General features: G+C 42.6%; 1 protein-coding gene and 1 pseudogene across 3 annotated transcripts; both read right to left on the bottom strand.

Annotated features, from left to right (window-relative positions):
* Nucleotides 1–1,628: 1,628 nt before the first annotated feature.
* Nucleotides 1,629–3,859, bottom strand: LOC147981805 (G-type lectin S-receptor-like serine/threonine-protein kinase At2g19130; annotated as a pseudogene).
* A 2,241-nt stretch (nt 3,860–6,100) lies between these two features.
* Nucleotides 6,101–14,158, bottom strand: LOC125508465 (dirigent protein 1-like). 3 transcript variants are annotated; one of them, XM_087514115.1, is made up of 6 exons: nt 13,716–14,158; nt 9,133–9,241; nt 7,745–8,313; nt 6,949–7,637; nt 6,679–6,817; nt 6,101–6,599 (listed from the first exon to the last, which is right to left on the bottom strand). In XM_087514115.1, the coding sequence occupies exons 1-2, from the start codon at nt 14,097–14,099 to the stop codon at nt 9,221–9,223; spliced, it is 405 nt and encodes a 134-aa protein (XP_087370241.1). In that variant the 5' UTR covers nt 14,100–14,158; the 3' UTR covers nt 6,101–6,599; nt 6,679–6,817; nt 6,949–7,637; nt 7,745–8,313; nt 9,133–9,220. The 3 variants fall into 3 exon arrangements, 2 of the variants coding, with proteins under 2 accessions (XP_087370241.1, XP_087370240.1); XR_015599046.1 differs by lacking the exon at nt 13,716–14,158 and adding an exon at nt 9,525–13,698 and having other exon boundaries at nt 6,679–7,637; XM_087514114.1 differs by having other exon boundaries at nt 6,679–7,637.
* Nucleotides 14,159–14,660: the final 502 nt, after the last annotated feature.

Below are 14,660 nucleotides of genomic sequence, written 5' to 3'. Positions count from 1 at the left end.
CGTCCCTCCCCCCCCTCACGGTTTCTCCTCCCTCCTCTCAAGTGAGCTCCTCCTCCCTCCTCTCCTCCCATCCCCTCATGGTTTCTCCTTCCTCTTCTCCGATGCTCCGGTGACCTCCTCCTTCTCTCCGGCGATGTAGGCGAGCGCCTCTCCGGTGACCTCCTCCTCCTCCTCTCCGGTGAACTCCTCTCCGGCAAAAGAACACGGAAAAAGAACGTACAAGATCCAAAAACAGGAACAAAATTTGAAATAATATCGTGCCAAAAAACGAGCAAAAAAAGCGAGCAAAAAATGGGCAAAAAAAATCACGATCCAAATCCAAATTCAAAATTCAAAAATAGCAATGGCGCACGGTGGGGGTTAGACGGTGCGCCACTACTATTTTCCCGCCTTCAAAATTCAAGAATACTAATGGCGCACCAGTGGCCTATACTAATGGCGCACCGTGGCCTATACTAATGGCGCACGCCATTAGTATACCAGATACTAATGGCGCACCAGTGGTGCGCCATTAGTAAAAAATACTAGTGGCGTGATACTAATGGCGCACCAGTGATGCGCCATTAGTAGGCAAAACTGGTGCGCCATTAGTAGCCCTTTTCCTAGTAGTGAAGGGACGCGGCGATGACAACGTTGCTGCCAAGGGTTTCCCCCGATACACGGCGAGGAGAGAGGAAGGGTAGCCCCGACGCCCTCTAGGAAGGTCCGGCTGCACCCTCAGGCGCCACCGCGTCGGTGTCGGCCAAGCCAACAAGGATTCTCCTGATCCCAGCCTCTACCTCAGGCACTTCGGAGCTCGCCACCGCACCGACCACCACCCTGCGCCAACACGGACACGAAGCTACCCACACTTATTTGACACTAGAAAAATATTTCTTCCCTATCTAACTCCAACTTTAAATGGTGTGCCATTTAATACAGTTACCTCAGAAAATGGATGAAAGTGTTATATTGGGAACAACATTTAAAGTTGGAGTTAGATAGGGAAGAAATATTTTTCCAGTGCCAAATAGGGCATCTTATTTTATCATAGTGTTAAATAAGGAATTCTCTCTTAAAACTGTTTATACATCACTTTATATAGTTTGTTCACCCATGCTAGCGTAGATTCTTGGCTGCAACAACATACCATGTTGGAGCTAAAATAACTGGGGCTGCAGATATAAAACTTGCCTTCCAATAGATGAGATTGTATTCATTCTAACATTCATAAGTATCTACAGGAAGTAATTTGCACACACTGCAAATAAAGTAATTGTGATCCTTCTATTCCGCAAACGTTTGTACTAATACTGTAAAACATGCAAGACACTGCTTCAAACAACAGGAATGATAAAGTATCCGCAAATACTACAGTCTGCCGTGCAGTAAATACCAGAATACATTGACTTCATAGATTGCCTTCAGTTCTGATTTGTCGGAGCATGAATGGACAGGCCTTGCACAAGCAGAGAAAAAAGTGGAGGTTTTTGCTTAAGACTGCAGGATGGTACAAGTATATATCAGGATTACGAATTGCAGTTCAGAACTTCAGACAAATAAGGCAGAAGTGGAGAAAGGAGACAAACTGTTATCACTTAACATTTGCCATGGATTTAGGTAAACTAGAGGAAGAGGGCTTTACTATTTCAGAGGATGTATGACTCTGTAGAGTAAGTGGAATCCTCCATGCCAACAAAATCCTGCAGTGACCTCCGAAGAGGCGGTATTTCGACATCCAAAACACCCTGTAAGATCTAAACAACTTGTCCCATAGATGGCTTGTGATCCTCTGCGTCTTGAATACACCAGCATGCCACTCTGCAAGCTTGGCCCAGCTGTTCCACGTCCATGTCGCCCTCCAGCCTACTATCCAACAGGCACAAAATATCCCCCTCATTCACCTTCAGTGCAGCAAAGATGGGAAAGTAGGTAAACTTTCCCTCCATTTTTTTTTGAATTCCACCGCCCCAATATGATTTCAAGAAGCATCAATCCATAGCTGTAAACATCCGACTTACGTGTGATTGCCCCGAGATCCACTCCGGCGCAAGATATCCGATGGTTCCCCGCATTGTCGTCAGTGCCCTGCTGAAATCTCAGCCGAGAAGTTTTTCCATACCAAAGTCTGCAATCTTGGGACAGAAATCTGCATCAAGGAGTACATTGTCCGGGTTCATGTCACAGTGTATGATGCAATCCTTGCACTCTTCATGCAAATAAGCCAAGCCTCTTGCTATTCCAAGTGCTATGCGGTACCAGATCTCCCAGATTAATTTTATAGAACTCTTTGAAAACAGATGAGAGTTCAAAGATCCATTCTCCATGTACTCGTATACTAGCAACCTTTTACTTCCCTCAGCACAGTATCCAAATAAACGGACAAGATTGATGTGTTGAATCATTCCAATGGTCTGCACTTCTGCTCAGAATTGCTTCTCCCCTTGTCCAAGGTCTTTTAGCTTTTTGACAGCCACCACAGAGTTTCCTAGCAATGTCCCCTTGTAAACACAGCCGAAACCACCTTCTCCAAGTTTTTGATAGAAATTTTGTGTTGCTTTTTTTATCTGCGCATTTGAGAAGATCGTAAGGCCATTACTGGAGTTCAGAAGTCTTTTTATGAATAACTTTATTTTGCTTCTCCACAAAAGCACCAGACCAACAAGCATGAAGGTTAAGACACCTATCACTGTTAGAACAATAATTTGAATCAGGGAATTCGAATGTGAGGTCCAATTTTCTTGCTTAGCCATACGTACAAACAAACGATAACTCTGCTGATCAGAAGGCACAATCACTGCTTTGCGCAGTTCCCGGAACCATAGTGAGCATGTTCCGTCAAAGTCGAAAGCATATGAAATGCAGGAACAGTTACTTAAACAAATAGCTTCACAATTTGTGCTGAATGCGACTTCCATTGGTGATGGACTTCTTGGAGATACATATAATACTCCATCTATCGGATAGAAATAAACGTCTTCTTTAGCGGAAGAATTAGATAGACAGTGTGGAGAACCAACTCTCAAACAGTACGACTGGGTGTTGTCATATGGAATAAGACAAATGTTGTCAGTGCCACAGTCTAAACCACAATCCAGAGAAGTAGACGGCATCACAGAACTACAATCCCCTAGTTTAGCAGCACTGACAGTACCATTGTCATCCAATTGTACATATAGATGTTCATCATTGAGCACCAGAAAAGAGTCTCCATCTTCACGAATGCCCATCCAGCTGGGAAAAGCATCAGAATAGTTTTTATGGGAGTGGTTGTGTCATATGTGTTAGAAATATGCCGGACCATAGACACTCTATTTTGCTTTGTATTTATCTCAAGAATAGACTGTTCGAAATACAAACCAAAAGAAGGACCGGAAATAAGCGAGATGTTCTTGTCAGTGATCCTATTAAATCCCAGCCATCCTCCAGGTAGCAGTGTACCTACTGGGTTGTCGAAGCTCTGCCAGAACACCATGGAAATATTAAGTTGGTCTCTGACTACGAGATTTCCATTATCAAGAAGTATTGCAGGTGCAGGAGTGGACATAATCCCCGTATCATTATGAAGTGATGACCAAACCAGTGAGCTACCGTCATCTGTCAGAAATAACTGTCAAGCTTCTGAGAGTCCAAATGACCAGGACCAAGGTAAAATTGGAGAGACTTCATCAGGCTGCCAAACTAGAAGAGGACTACAAGTTGATGTGTTCATGTACCATATGCCAAATCTCAAGTAACTGAAAGCCAGCTTGAAGGCACCGGATTTTGAGATTAAGGACTGGTTACCACTTCGACGCAGAGATTGGCCAGGAAAAAGAGTATCTGTTGCGTGCACGAAATTACATCCTGAAGACAAGACGTTGATCAAGTGCAGAAGCATTACTGCGAAGAAAGATGTCGAACGCGTGGAGATGCAGTTGCTTGGCTTTTCCATTTTGTAGGAGTTCTTTACTAACAATGTGGATGCTCTAGCCACCCGGATGGCGTAATTCCCAACCAAATAGGAGAAGGAACCATGGGTAAGAGCAAGAGGACTGGCGTTCCAAGTCAAAGATGCTGACTTGTTTTCTAAGGCCACAAATTGTGCGACTTAAATATATAGGAAGTCCTAATCATTGTTGAAAATGTATGGAATTCCCTGGTTGTTGGGCAGGGGAAATTTCCTCTACTTGTGGCTGCAGACGTTGGCATTAGCCTAGCCTGCTCCTTGCCACAAACTGGTCGTTTTTGACTCAGTCATTTTGTTGGAAAAAAGCTAAATGACAATGATGTTGTTGGTAGCAACTGTGTTTGGAAGAAGATAATATTCAAAACTTATTCCAAGATTTCAATTCATACTATCATACATTAGCAAAGGAAAGCAGGTGCTTCAGTAGTACCCAAAGTTGTGCTCAGAAATAATCTAAGAGGATTCATGTGTAAGACATACAGCAATGATCACTCACCAGGATGTTGTCTTTGAGGTGTCGGGCTATCTAAGAGTTACCCAATTCGTGTGCTACATATTTATGCTTCTTTAGATGCAAAAAAAAAAAGAATCATAACTGAGTAGATGACTGGAATACCAGTGATAACTGAACGGAGATCTGGGAGTAAAGCACATAGAGGAGCCGCAACCTTAGGAGTTTCGGGTCTGCATCTGCATCTATCCCCATACCCAATCCCCTCCTGGCCCAACACTAAGTTGCCGCCCTTCTCGAATCGAGGCTGCCGCTGCTCTGGGCTTGGGCGAACCACCAGCCGCGGTCGTCCGCCTCCGCCGCCGCCGGAGAAGCCGGGTATACCCACGGCTGCGCTGCAGTCGTGAGCCCAAGGATGTAGGTTAGGGCGTCAACGCGGCCTCGCCCTCCCAAGGCATGTGCAGCTCACGCCGCTGCACCTGGCCACAAGGAGCGCGGGAGCTAAAGAGGCCGGCGTGCTGCCGCGCGGGTGGGCGGCGAACTCGAGAAGCTCTGCTCCGGCAACACCAACTTCTAGGCACTGCAGGCCTGGCTGTCGCTGCTCGTGTCATGCCAGGAAGGAAACTAAGGACTACTGGCACCTGATGGAAGTGGAAACGAGCGCGACGCCATGGACATCGAGGCAGACGTCGTCGGTGACGGCGATGCAGGGCACACCGGGGTAGAAATTTTTTGGCGTCATTTTCGGTAGAGGGTTTCAAAGAACTAGGCGCATAGGTTTTTGTTTTTATTTGGACTAGCAAAAATGCCCGTGCGTTGCAACAGGAGAAAAACTATTACATACATCTAAGTTCTAACACAATAACCATGTTTCACGAAACCCGCCCTCCCCCCATCCCACCTCCACTTGTGCCTTTCTCACGTGCCCACGGTGACTGCTGCTTCTTCCCCAGCCCCACCCACACATGTACCTGCCCCACCCACGCTTCATACACGTGACCACGGTAATCATGCTTTCTACGCGCTCGCACTTTGAGGAACCGATGAGAGGATGCTAACGGAGGAGTTCTATCCTCATGTGCATCGGACACATGCCTCATGTCGTCCTTATCGACAACAGCGACCAACAACCAGGCCTCGGCCGAGGCAACACAACGGCCCCGGCGTTCATGTGTATTCATGGCTTGATGCACAACAACATGTGGCCGCATGTCTTCACACCGGCAGAGGTGGCCTATGCTGCTAAGCTCCCTCACTCCCACCAGCCAAAATCTATGCCTTCTTTCATAGCAATGAATTCTAGAACCTTGACCATCTAAGAGAAGATAATTTTTCATCAAATTAATAAACAGACCAAATTTGAATGTACCTCATCAAATGAAGATTGCTAAAGTGTGGCGACCTAGCATAGATGTTTCACAGCCTCAAGGCATGAAGAATGAGAGAATTGAGATGCCTGCTACGTATACTATGTAGAGTCTTACATCAGAAACCTATCTACTTTTCAGTAGGAAAATTTAGCTACTTTCTAGACTTATGTGCCTGACTTGATAACTTATAAACACGCTTGACCATTAATCAATTTCGCAGACTTCAACATGTACAATACCCGTACAAAATTCAAAAAATGTTCAGCTAAGTTGGCAATGCAATAATACCCACATCTTATTCTTCGATCAAAAGGAGGTAAGTGTAGATAAAAAAATATGTCATGAGCACCATAAAGAAAAACAATTATCAAATGACAAGGGAAAGCGTAGTTTTGCACAAATTACTATTCATGCACCTGAAAGATCGACACAAAGTAGAGCCAATAAAGTATTGAGTCAACAATATCACTATCATCTCAAGGTTCTTCTTCTATCTCCGTCCTTCTCACCTCCTCTCCGAGCAAACCTACTGCCCCATCTAAATCAATCTCATGTCTTCATCGACCACACAACCAAAGTACCAATTGTCAAAAATCGAATCACCACTCTAGTTGATTGTTATAAATCTCGTTTTCCTTTTCAACTGAGCTCTACAATGCTGAAATTTCTAAATCCATGTGGTTTCCTTTTTCTGCCTTTCCACTGTTTCCTTGAAATTGAGTTAGTGAATCGGACATGTCCTCCAGACCATGGCCTGCACAAATCCCAAAAGGAAGCTCTAAATATGTTGGTAACCTGGTTTATCATTCAGCTTCTTAGAGTACATTTGCCCTTCAACAATCTTGCATGCCTGCAATCAATTTGTAGAAAATACTGAACATCCGATGTCTAATTTAAATATGAGGAAGCACGCAGCATGTATACAGTACCTCCATAGGCAAATATACAGGCCGGGAATCATTTTCAGACTACATGCAAGGCCAAGTAGTATGCTGCAGATTGTAGTTGTATCATTGCATGAAGTACTGAACAACTAATATTCGTGTTCCTCTCTCATCAACAGGAAATCTAATATCAAACAAAATAACAGGAGAAAATTGAAAATTCAAATTGGGAAGAGATAATAATCATGAATTGATGCTAAAAAGGACACTGGTATAACATTCATAACTAGAATTGTGAAGAGGTATCAACTTAACAGAGATAGATCTTTGCAATGTTGCAAAAATCAATGCATGGGACTCAGGCAGATAGGTTGTACAGAAAATCATTATTCGAAGTTTCGAACCAATTCCTTACACACCTGCATCAATGAAGAAGAACAAGCCAAAACTCTATACGCACATCTTTCTAATATTCTAGCAGCACTGATTAGTCACTCGAGAACGTAGTGATAATATGAACAAACCAAAGAACACCCAAATCAAAGCATGAGACGCAAGGAAGAGAGACAAAATAGCACACATCGAAGAAGGTCACCACATCGTTCTTGCGTCCCTCGCCCGTGCGGCCGCGGTGGCCATCAACTGCTCCGGATCGGCAGCCTCTGGCGGTCGCTCTTGGAAGGACGTCACCCTCCCCCTGGCGCGCCACGGCGGGCTCTTCCTGCCGCTCATCGTGCTCGCCTCCACCCTCGCCGTGGCGCTCCTCCTCCCCAACTTCCACGCCGTGCAGCCCCTCACCAAAGCCGCGCTCCGGGACACAAACAGATAACATATGTAGGCTGACTTGAGCAAAGAAGATCACAAGATGAAAAAATTAATCATCATCACAATAAAATAACTCTTTCTCCTCAATCTGCATAGCAGAGCATGAGTACGCCCAAATAGTTACATAATTTGCCTCCTTTCCATATACCTAGATAATTAGATTTCCTTGAAGGAAGAGTCTGTAAGAAAGGAATATGTAGAAATTAGAAAACCATCATAAAGCAAACTGACATTCATCTATCCTTACCAATTGAGGTGCATTAGTGAGAAAACCGAAACTTCTTACCATGTTGCTTGCGCAAGTAGCAGGCTTCCTAGGTTTGAATCACTCGAAGAGATGAATGGCCAAATCGCTGCAGCTACTCTGTTCTGCTGATTGTGCGGGAGGACGAAGTGGTGAAGACACAGATGTGGGGACGGATTGCATCACCAATTCGATAGCCAAAAACGACTAATAAATTCCATCTTTATAAACAACAATACGGGTTTGCACACTTGTAACCTTCGGCCAGTGTGTTGCAACAGGAGAAAAAATAGTTTTTCTCATGTCCCTGCCTCGGTAAATAGATTTCAAATAATGCCTTAATATTCAATCTTGCATATCAAAATAGGGAGAAAAGGTAGTTCCTACCTCCCAGCTGGTAGGGTTGTCAGCACGGACTCCACAAACTTTTCGGGTTCGATTCCAACTTCTAACTGTGCAACTGGCTGAGCATGATCGACATGTCCATTCATTGAGTCATCCTCGCCATAGCGAGTTCGTATGGGCATTCCTTAGAGAACCCAACCTGCTAGTCGTCTTCACTCTTCTCATTCAATTCTTGAATTTCTCATGCCGTGTAATAATCATCAGGCCTAAAAAAATATGACAAAAGATGTAGGATTTAGAGTACAGATCTTTAGAAAGATAACTTTTCTTTCAAAACAAAAGCCACATGTGAACCAAACTCTTCTTTCACAACAAAAGCCATCTGAACCAAGTATGATGCCCACTAAAAAAACACTATGTTTAATGCATGCAACTCCAAGTGGAACTTATGCAGATAAACGAAGCAACATGATGATAGAAATCTGGAGATGGCACTAATTGATCTAGTGGGTCTCATCTGTAGTTTGTAGGTAAATAAGCGGACCCAAGTGAACTTGATGTCCTAGATAGTTTGTACAAATGCTCATATTGCCAGACTGCTCCTTTGAACCAGGCCGAAATACATATCGCGAATTCATGCGGCTGTACCACTCACATAACATGTGGAATTTAGATGGGCAGAAGAACATCGTATAGGCACTTGCAATCGAGATTCCGTAAACCGTGAACCACGCAGCTGCTGCGTTGTCATTAGTTACCAAATGGCAGAGGAGAGTAGAGGTAGCAGCAATAATCTGGACTCTAAAATACTCTAGCCACAACACTGCCCCCGCACCTTGCTCATCTTATTACTCATTACAACCATCTGGATTCATTTGTCCTAACAACTAAGAAAGCATTGGAATCGGATCAGATGTAATGGAAAACGAAATGCTTAACCATGCATTAGATTCAGTCATAAAAACTTGTTCTTTCTGTCTTTCTTAATATATGGGCGTGTAGGTCTCCTGCGTATTCCCAAAAAGAATTTAGATTCAGTCAGACGCAGAACATGAAAAAGATAAGAGTTGCAAGAATCACAATACCTGGGACTCAATAGTTTCTTCACAAAAGTACCCATCAAACCAAGATTTAATATACCATCAAGAATGCCTGCCATAATTTCCTCAATCATCAAGAATTCCTGCCAATGCCCTGTTATACCATCAAGAGATTTAATAGAGCTATCTTGAGATCAGGGGATGGAGTTGACTATTGTACCTGATTAAAAAAGTAATGAGTAACAGCTCAAATAAGAAATCAAGAACATTGAACCTGATATTCAATAATGGGCAATGCACATGATTAACTTGTGCTACTTGCGCTCCATCAACAGTGTAATATCATTCTCACCTTCAACAATTACCGGAACACAAACAAATCAAACCTGACCCTAAATCTGCCTCTGTAGCCAATAGGAAGAAGCATCATCACTCACCTCGCCAGCGTCTGCAGCACTTGAGATCCTCTACGCATCTCTTGTCCACCGACGCCGCCCGTGCACGCTCACATCCCCGTGTTGACCACCATGGTTGAGCCTGCAGCAGTAGGGGTGGGGATGGAACAGGGAGTGAGGAGGGAGATGGCGAGGGGAAAGATGGAGAAGAGGGGAGTATGGAGCGCCGGCGGGCATGTCATCCACCACAGTTGGGCCTGGGGGAGTAGAGGTGGGGGAGAAGATGGAGAAGAGTGGCGGACGGAGCTCCGGCGGGCAGGCCGGAGGGGCGGCGGCTCCAACCCTAGCTTGTTCGTGTGTGGGTCAAAGAAGGAGATGGGTGAGAGGAGTAAACAGCGAAACGTTTTTTTACAACACGGGCCGATGATAGCGAGGGAGTCGGACCAGCGACAGCGAAGCAGACAGGGCAAGCGGCCCACACGTGAACGGATAAAATTCTGGAATTAAACGTTTTTGGATGAAATACTACCACCTCGGATGTAGAAAATAATATAGGTGAAAAAACTGAAATTGTAAATTCACGGGGAGAAACGTATTGTGACGGTGAACCCACGAAGTCAATCCGTGCTTTACTATTAGGGATAGATGTGGCCGAGTCTCAACCGAATGAAATTTAACCAAGTCACAGTCAATTAACATACTAGTATATAAGAAGAAAAAAGAAAAGATAAAAAGAAATTTTTGCATGGATCTTCATGCAAGATTGAATGGATGTGGTATCTACTGAGACATAATCAATTCCAGTGAGACCTAGCACAATTGTTTTTATTTTATTAAACAGGAAATGAGTCTTTATATTTCAAAATTGTTTCTTATTTTGTTCTTAAAAAGTTAAAAGTATTTCTCTAAAGATTTTTATTTGTGTTTTAATGGTTATATCTCTACCCCTAAAAGAGGATTTGGTAGCTTCACTTTCACGGTTTATTTTCGTCTGTTTTTTTCCATCTCATCTCTTAATTTTTGCCACACCTCTCCTTGTTTTCGACCTCGCACCGGTTTTCTTCCTTCTCATCGGTTTGTTTTCTAATCTCATCCCACAAAAGAGAACGCTTCACTATATTCTCTGCCAATTCACATCTCGCGAGCTAGGATTCCTTGTGTCGTCGTCGCGGGGCTCCATGCCCAGCTCCGCCTCCTGCCTTCTTGCCCCTCTCTGCCCTCCAAACTTGCCGCCCTCGCCCTGCCTTGGAGGCAGGCCGCCCGCTGCTCATCTCGGTGGCATCAGGCGCGGCCATCCCTACCATGGCATTGGTGTGCCATCCCTGTCGGGCATGGTCACTCCTTGGTCCGATCACATCGTTGATGCAGCCGGATCAGGGGAGAGGTGGGGTTGGCTATATTTCCATTGAGAGTAAAATGCACGGGAGGTTCTAAATAATTTTCGAAAGTAATCCCCTCGTCTGAAAATACTTGTCGGAGAAATGCATATCTCCCAATGTCTATTTACATGCAAATCAAAGCAACAATAAGGATATAATTTTTTAATTACCTTTCCTACTTATAAAGTTTGAAATTGGTGCGAGTTCACATCTTGTGAGACCAACAACCTTTATGAATAAAAAAATACACCTTGTGAGACTACAACTTTCGAATAGACATAAATAAACAAATGTACTTTTACTTACATGTGGGACCTAAAACAAATTAACAAGTACACTACTACGTTCATGTTAGACCAACATTTGAAGAATGCACAAATAACTAAATACAAAAATGTCTCCACCCAAAATTATGCTCTTAAGCGATGAGCTTACTCATATTTTAGTTTCGTTGCAACGCATGGGAATTGTGACATTATTATATTAATATCAAGGTGATAACAATGTATCCGACCTCTATAACGATACAGTACCGATAATTAAAGAAATTTCCCCCAAAAAAAACTAAAGAAAAAAAACAGAGTCTACATGACCGAAAACTTGTAATAGATTCCCCCCAAAAAAACAGAGCCACTTATTTTGGATCAGAGGGAGTAATAGCATCTACAACCAGCCTCCTTAAATCCCCCTTAAATGTCCGGCCTTTCTGCAAACCTTTAGATTGGACCAAATGTAGGAAGGGTATGAGGGCTCATGGATGTGCCTGGTCAGTCCGCCGCATAACACATTGCCCATCCTGGACCATCTTTTCTCTTTATTTATTTTTTTGTTTCTCTCTTCATCTTCATCAATCAAGTTTAGCTACTTGTAAGTTGCCTGAATTTTGAATCCGGGTCGGTCAATTTATTAGCCATTGATTTTCCTCTGAGATTCGTGCTGCGTTTTTTCCATCCTGTGTTACTTGTTGTGCTGGCCTGGTTTTCCTTTTTTGACTGACCCCATATTTGGGTCAATAGATTTTCTACTGGGCCGAAGCCTACTAACTATGAGATCCAACCCTCCTCTTTATCGCCTTGTTTATTTTTATGTTTATTTCCCTTTTTTCTTTTTTCTTTCGTTTTTCTTTTTTTCTTTGTTAGTTGGGTTTCATTTTTCTTTTGTGGGTATTTTTTTTGGTTGAGTGTAAATGTATACACATAAATACTATGCTATGTGCGAAAATTACACTATCATATAATTGTTGTTTGCATACTGCAAAAAATGCAATCTTAGAGCGATGTTGTGTGCAAGGCCTTTTCAATTTTTTTATCTTTCTTCTTTAAAGGTAATATTATTGCTACTAATTCCTTGTTCCATATTTTGAATTTTTTACTTATTATTTAATTTTCTATCTTCTTCGAGGGTAAAGCTAATTCCACTAATTCATTCCTTCTTAGGAATTGTTTTTGCTAATATTCCACTATAATATGTTTATTGATGCATATTTTAGAAAAAGTAGATTTTCATGAATATTGTGTGCAAATTTAATTGTTGTCTGTTTTATTATTTTTATTTTATTTCCTCTTAAAGGGTAATACCAATACCACTATTTTTTATTAGAAAATTTCATTATTTTTACTTTTTAATTTATTTATAATTTATTTATTTTTTGGGGGTAATTACAATGCCGCTAATTCATTCCTTTTTAGGATTTTTTTTTGAAAATTTTCACTATTATATGATTATTCTTGCATATTATGAAAAAGTGGAATTTTTATGAAAATTGGGTGCAACTTTTGTCATTATTTGTTTAATATTTTCTGTTTTCCTAAAGGGTAATAGCAATACCACTAATTATTTGTTTCTCAGAAAACTTCATTTTTATGATTTTGTTTTAGTGTGTGTTTCATTATTTCTTAGAAATATTTCATTATTTTGATTTTGTTTCATTTTCTTTTTTTCTAGGAAAACTTCATTATTATGATTTTTAGTTTCTATTTCGTTTCCTTTCTTCTTAAAGTGTAATGCCAAAGCCACTAATTTATTCTTAGAAGAACTTCAATATTTTGGTTTTTTTGCGTTTGTGTCATTTTATTTTATTTTCTTAATAGTAATACCAATGCCATTAATTAATTCCTTCTTAGGAAACTTCCTTTTTGTGAAAAATCCAATGTTATATGCTTGTTCTGGCATATTATAAAATCATAATTTCTATAAATTGTGTGTAAATTTTGAATTGTTTGTTTTATATTTTCTATTTTTAAAGGGTAATACCAATGCCACTAATTCATTCTTATTTATAGAACTTCATTTCCTTTTGATGTGTCTAATGTTTATTTCATTATATTTCTTCTTCAAGGGTACTTTCCTCCGTACCTAAATATAAGTATTTTTAGAGATTTCAATATGTACTACATATGGATGTATATAGACATATTTTAGAGTGTAGGTTCACTCATTTTGCTCAGTATGTAGTCCATTTTGCTACATACCAAGGTGCAGTAGTGGGCGATCAGAACCGTCATAGGAGGTGAGATGGAATTGAAAAGAAAACTCAGAACCTGGGAGTCCTGGGCCTTGGCGATCTCATACGACGGGTTTGGCAGTTGGCACGGCAGTGGGCTTGCTCTCCTTGTCAGCAACCTTGCGTGCCATCTCCTTCCTCTCTGGCTGCTGGAGCTAGCACACCAGCAGGGACGCATGCATTGGGTGTTTATATAGAGATGAGTTGGTTACAAGGATTCGGTAGTTGGGGTTATGGATTGATGGTCATGAAAAAGCTATATATGAGATAAGGATCGATCTAACCATCTAACTACTGAGAGGATTACAACAGAAACAAAATGCTAATCCTACTAGTGTATATACAGCGTACCTTAGTGAACACAGCGTTGCGACCCATAATTGCGATGCTGCTGCCGTTGTACTTGCCAGCGGTGAAGACGAAGTTCATGTTCATGAGCAGCGCGAGCTGGTCCTTGCCAGCGGCGATGTACGTGCCCTGGGCGCAGCCCATGAGCCTGGACGAGTTGAGGCCGGGGCCCTCACTGAGCGGGTCGTCGATGACCACAACCATGCCGAAGGCTGTCTTGGAGGTGTTGGTCGTCGCCGCTTGCGCCACCGGAACCGACGTCGGGTCCGGTCCGCTCACCACGTCGTGCCAGTACACCTTGAGGTGCGTCTCCTTCTCAGACGATGCGGTCTGCGGCTGCATGGTGGCCAGGGCGAGGAGGACGAAGAAGAGCGCGTCAAAGGCCATGGTTTTTCTGTTGAGTAGTTGGTGTTTTGCTGGTGTGATGTGCGTGTATTTGGCTATAACGCGTCCTATATGCGTACGCTAGTATTTATGCACTTGGACGCGAAAGCAGGTATGCGTGCATTACGCGGCGCATTGACAGTTCAACGAGATTCATGGCGTGTTCGGTTCCTTGCTATTATGAGGAGTCGCTGGAAAGTAAAGATGTTACTAGCACGGAAAGTACTCAGGTAGCATGTCCGCCACATGTTTGTACATACTTCTAGAAGCCTTTTATTTGTACCGAACTAATTAAGAAATGGATTTTTTTGCGGGGGAATTAAGAAATGGATTGCTATAACACATCTCGTGGAAAGATGGTCGAACAGTGTAGGGTCTGTTTGTATGCCGTGCGTTACAGTACCCGCATTGCATACACTTCTCCATCCAACCTGGCTAGGTAAATGCAGTTTTAAATGCACCATATGCATGTTGTTTGGTTGCCTGCATGCACTCTTACCTGCATGGGCTGAACCACATTGCCTGGTGTTTGGTTGTCTGCATGTTAGTCCACAAACCCAAGGC

Source organism: Triticum urartu, chromosome 3A (assembly GCF_056163025.1).
Source record: "Triticum urartu cultivar PI428250 chromosome 3A, HENAU_Tu73, whole genome shotgun sequence".
NCBI classification, from domain to species: Eukaryota; Viridiplantae; Streptophyta; class Magnoliopsida; order Poales; family Poaceae; genus Triticum; species Triticum urartu.
The sequence above is the reverse complement of the archived record's forward strand: the minus strand, read 5'-3'. Positions and strand labels throughout refer to the sequence as shown.

What these genes read in the sequence shown, in the direction of transcription:
- LOC125508465 (XM_087514114.1), bottom strand. Translation starts at nt 14,099, where the DNA reads ATGGCCTTTGACGCGCTCTTCTTCGTCCTCCTCGCCCTGGCCACCATG. An exon ending in GCAACGCTGTGTTCACTAAG is followed by an intron (nt 9,242 to 13,715) that starts GTACGCTGTATA and finishes ATGGTATAACAG; the next exon opens with GGCATTGGCAGGAATTCTTG.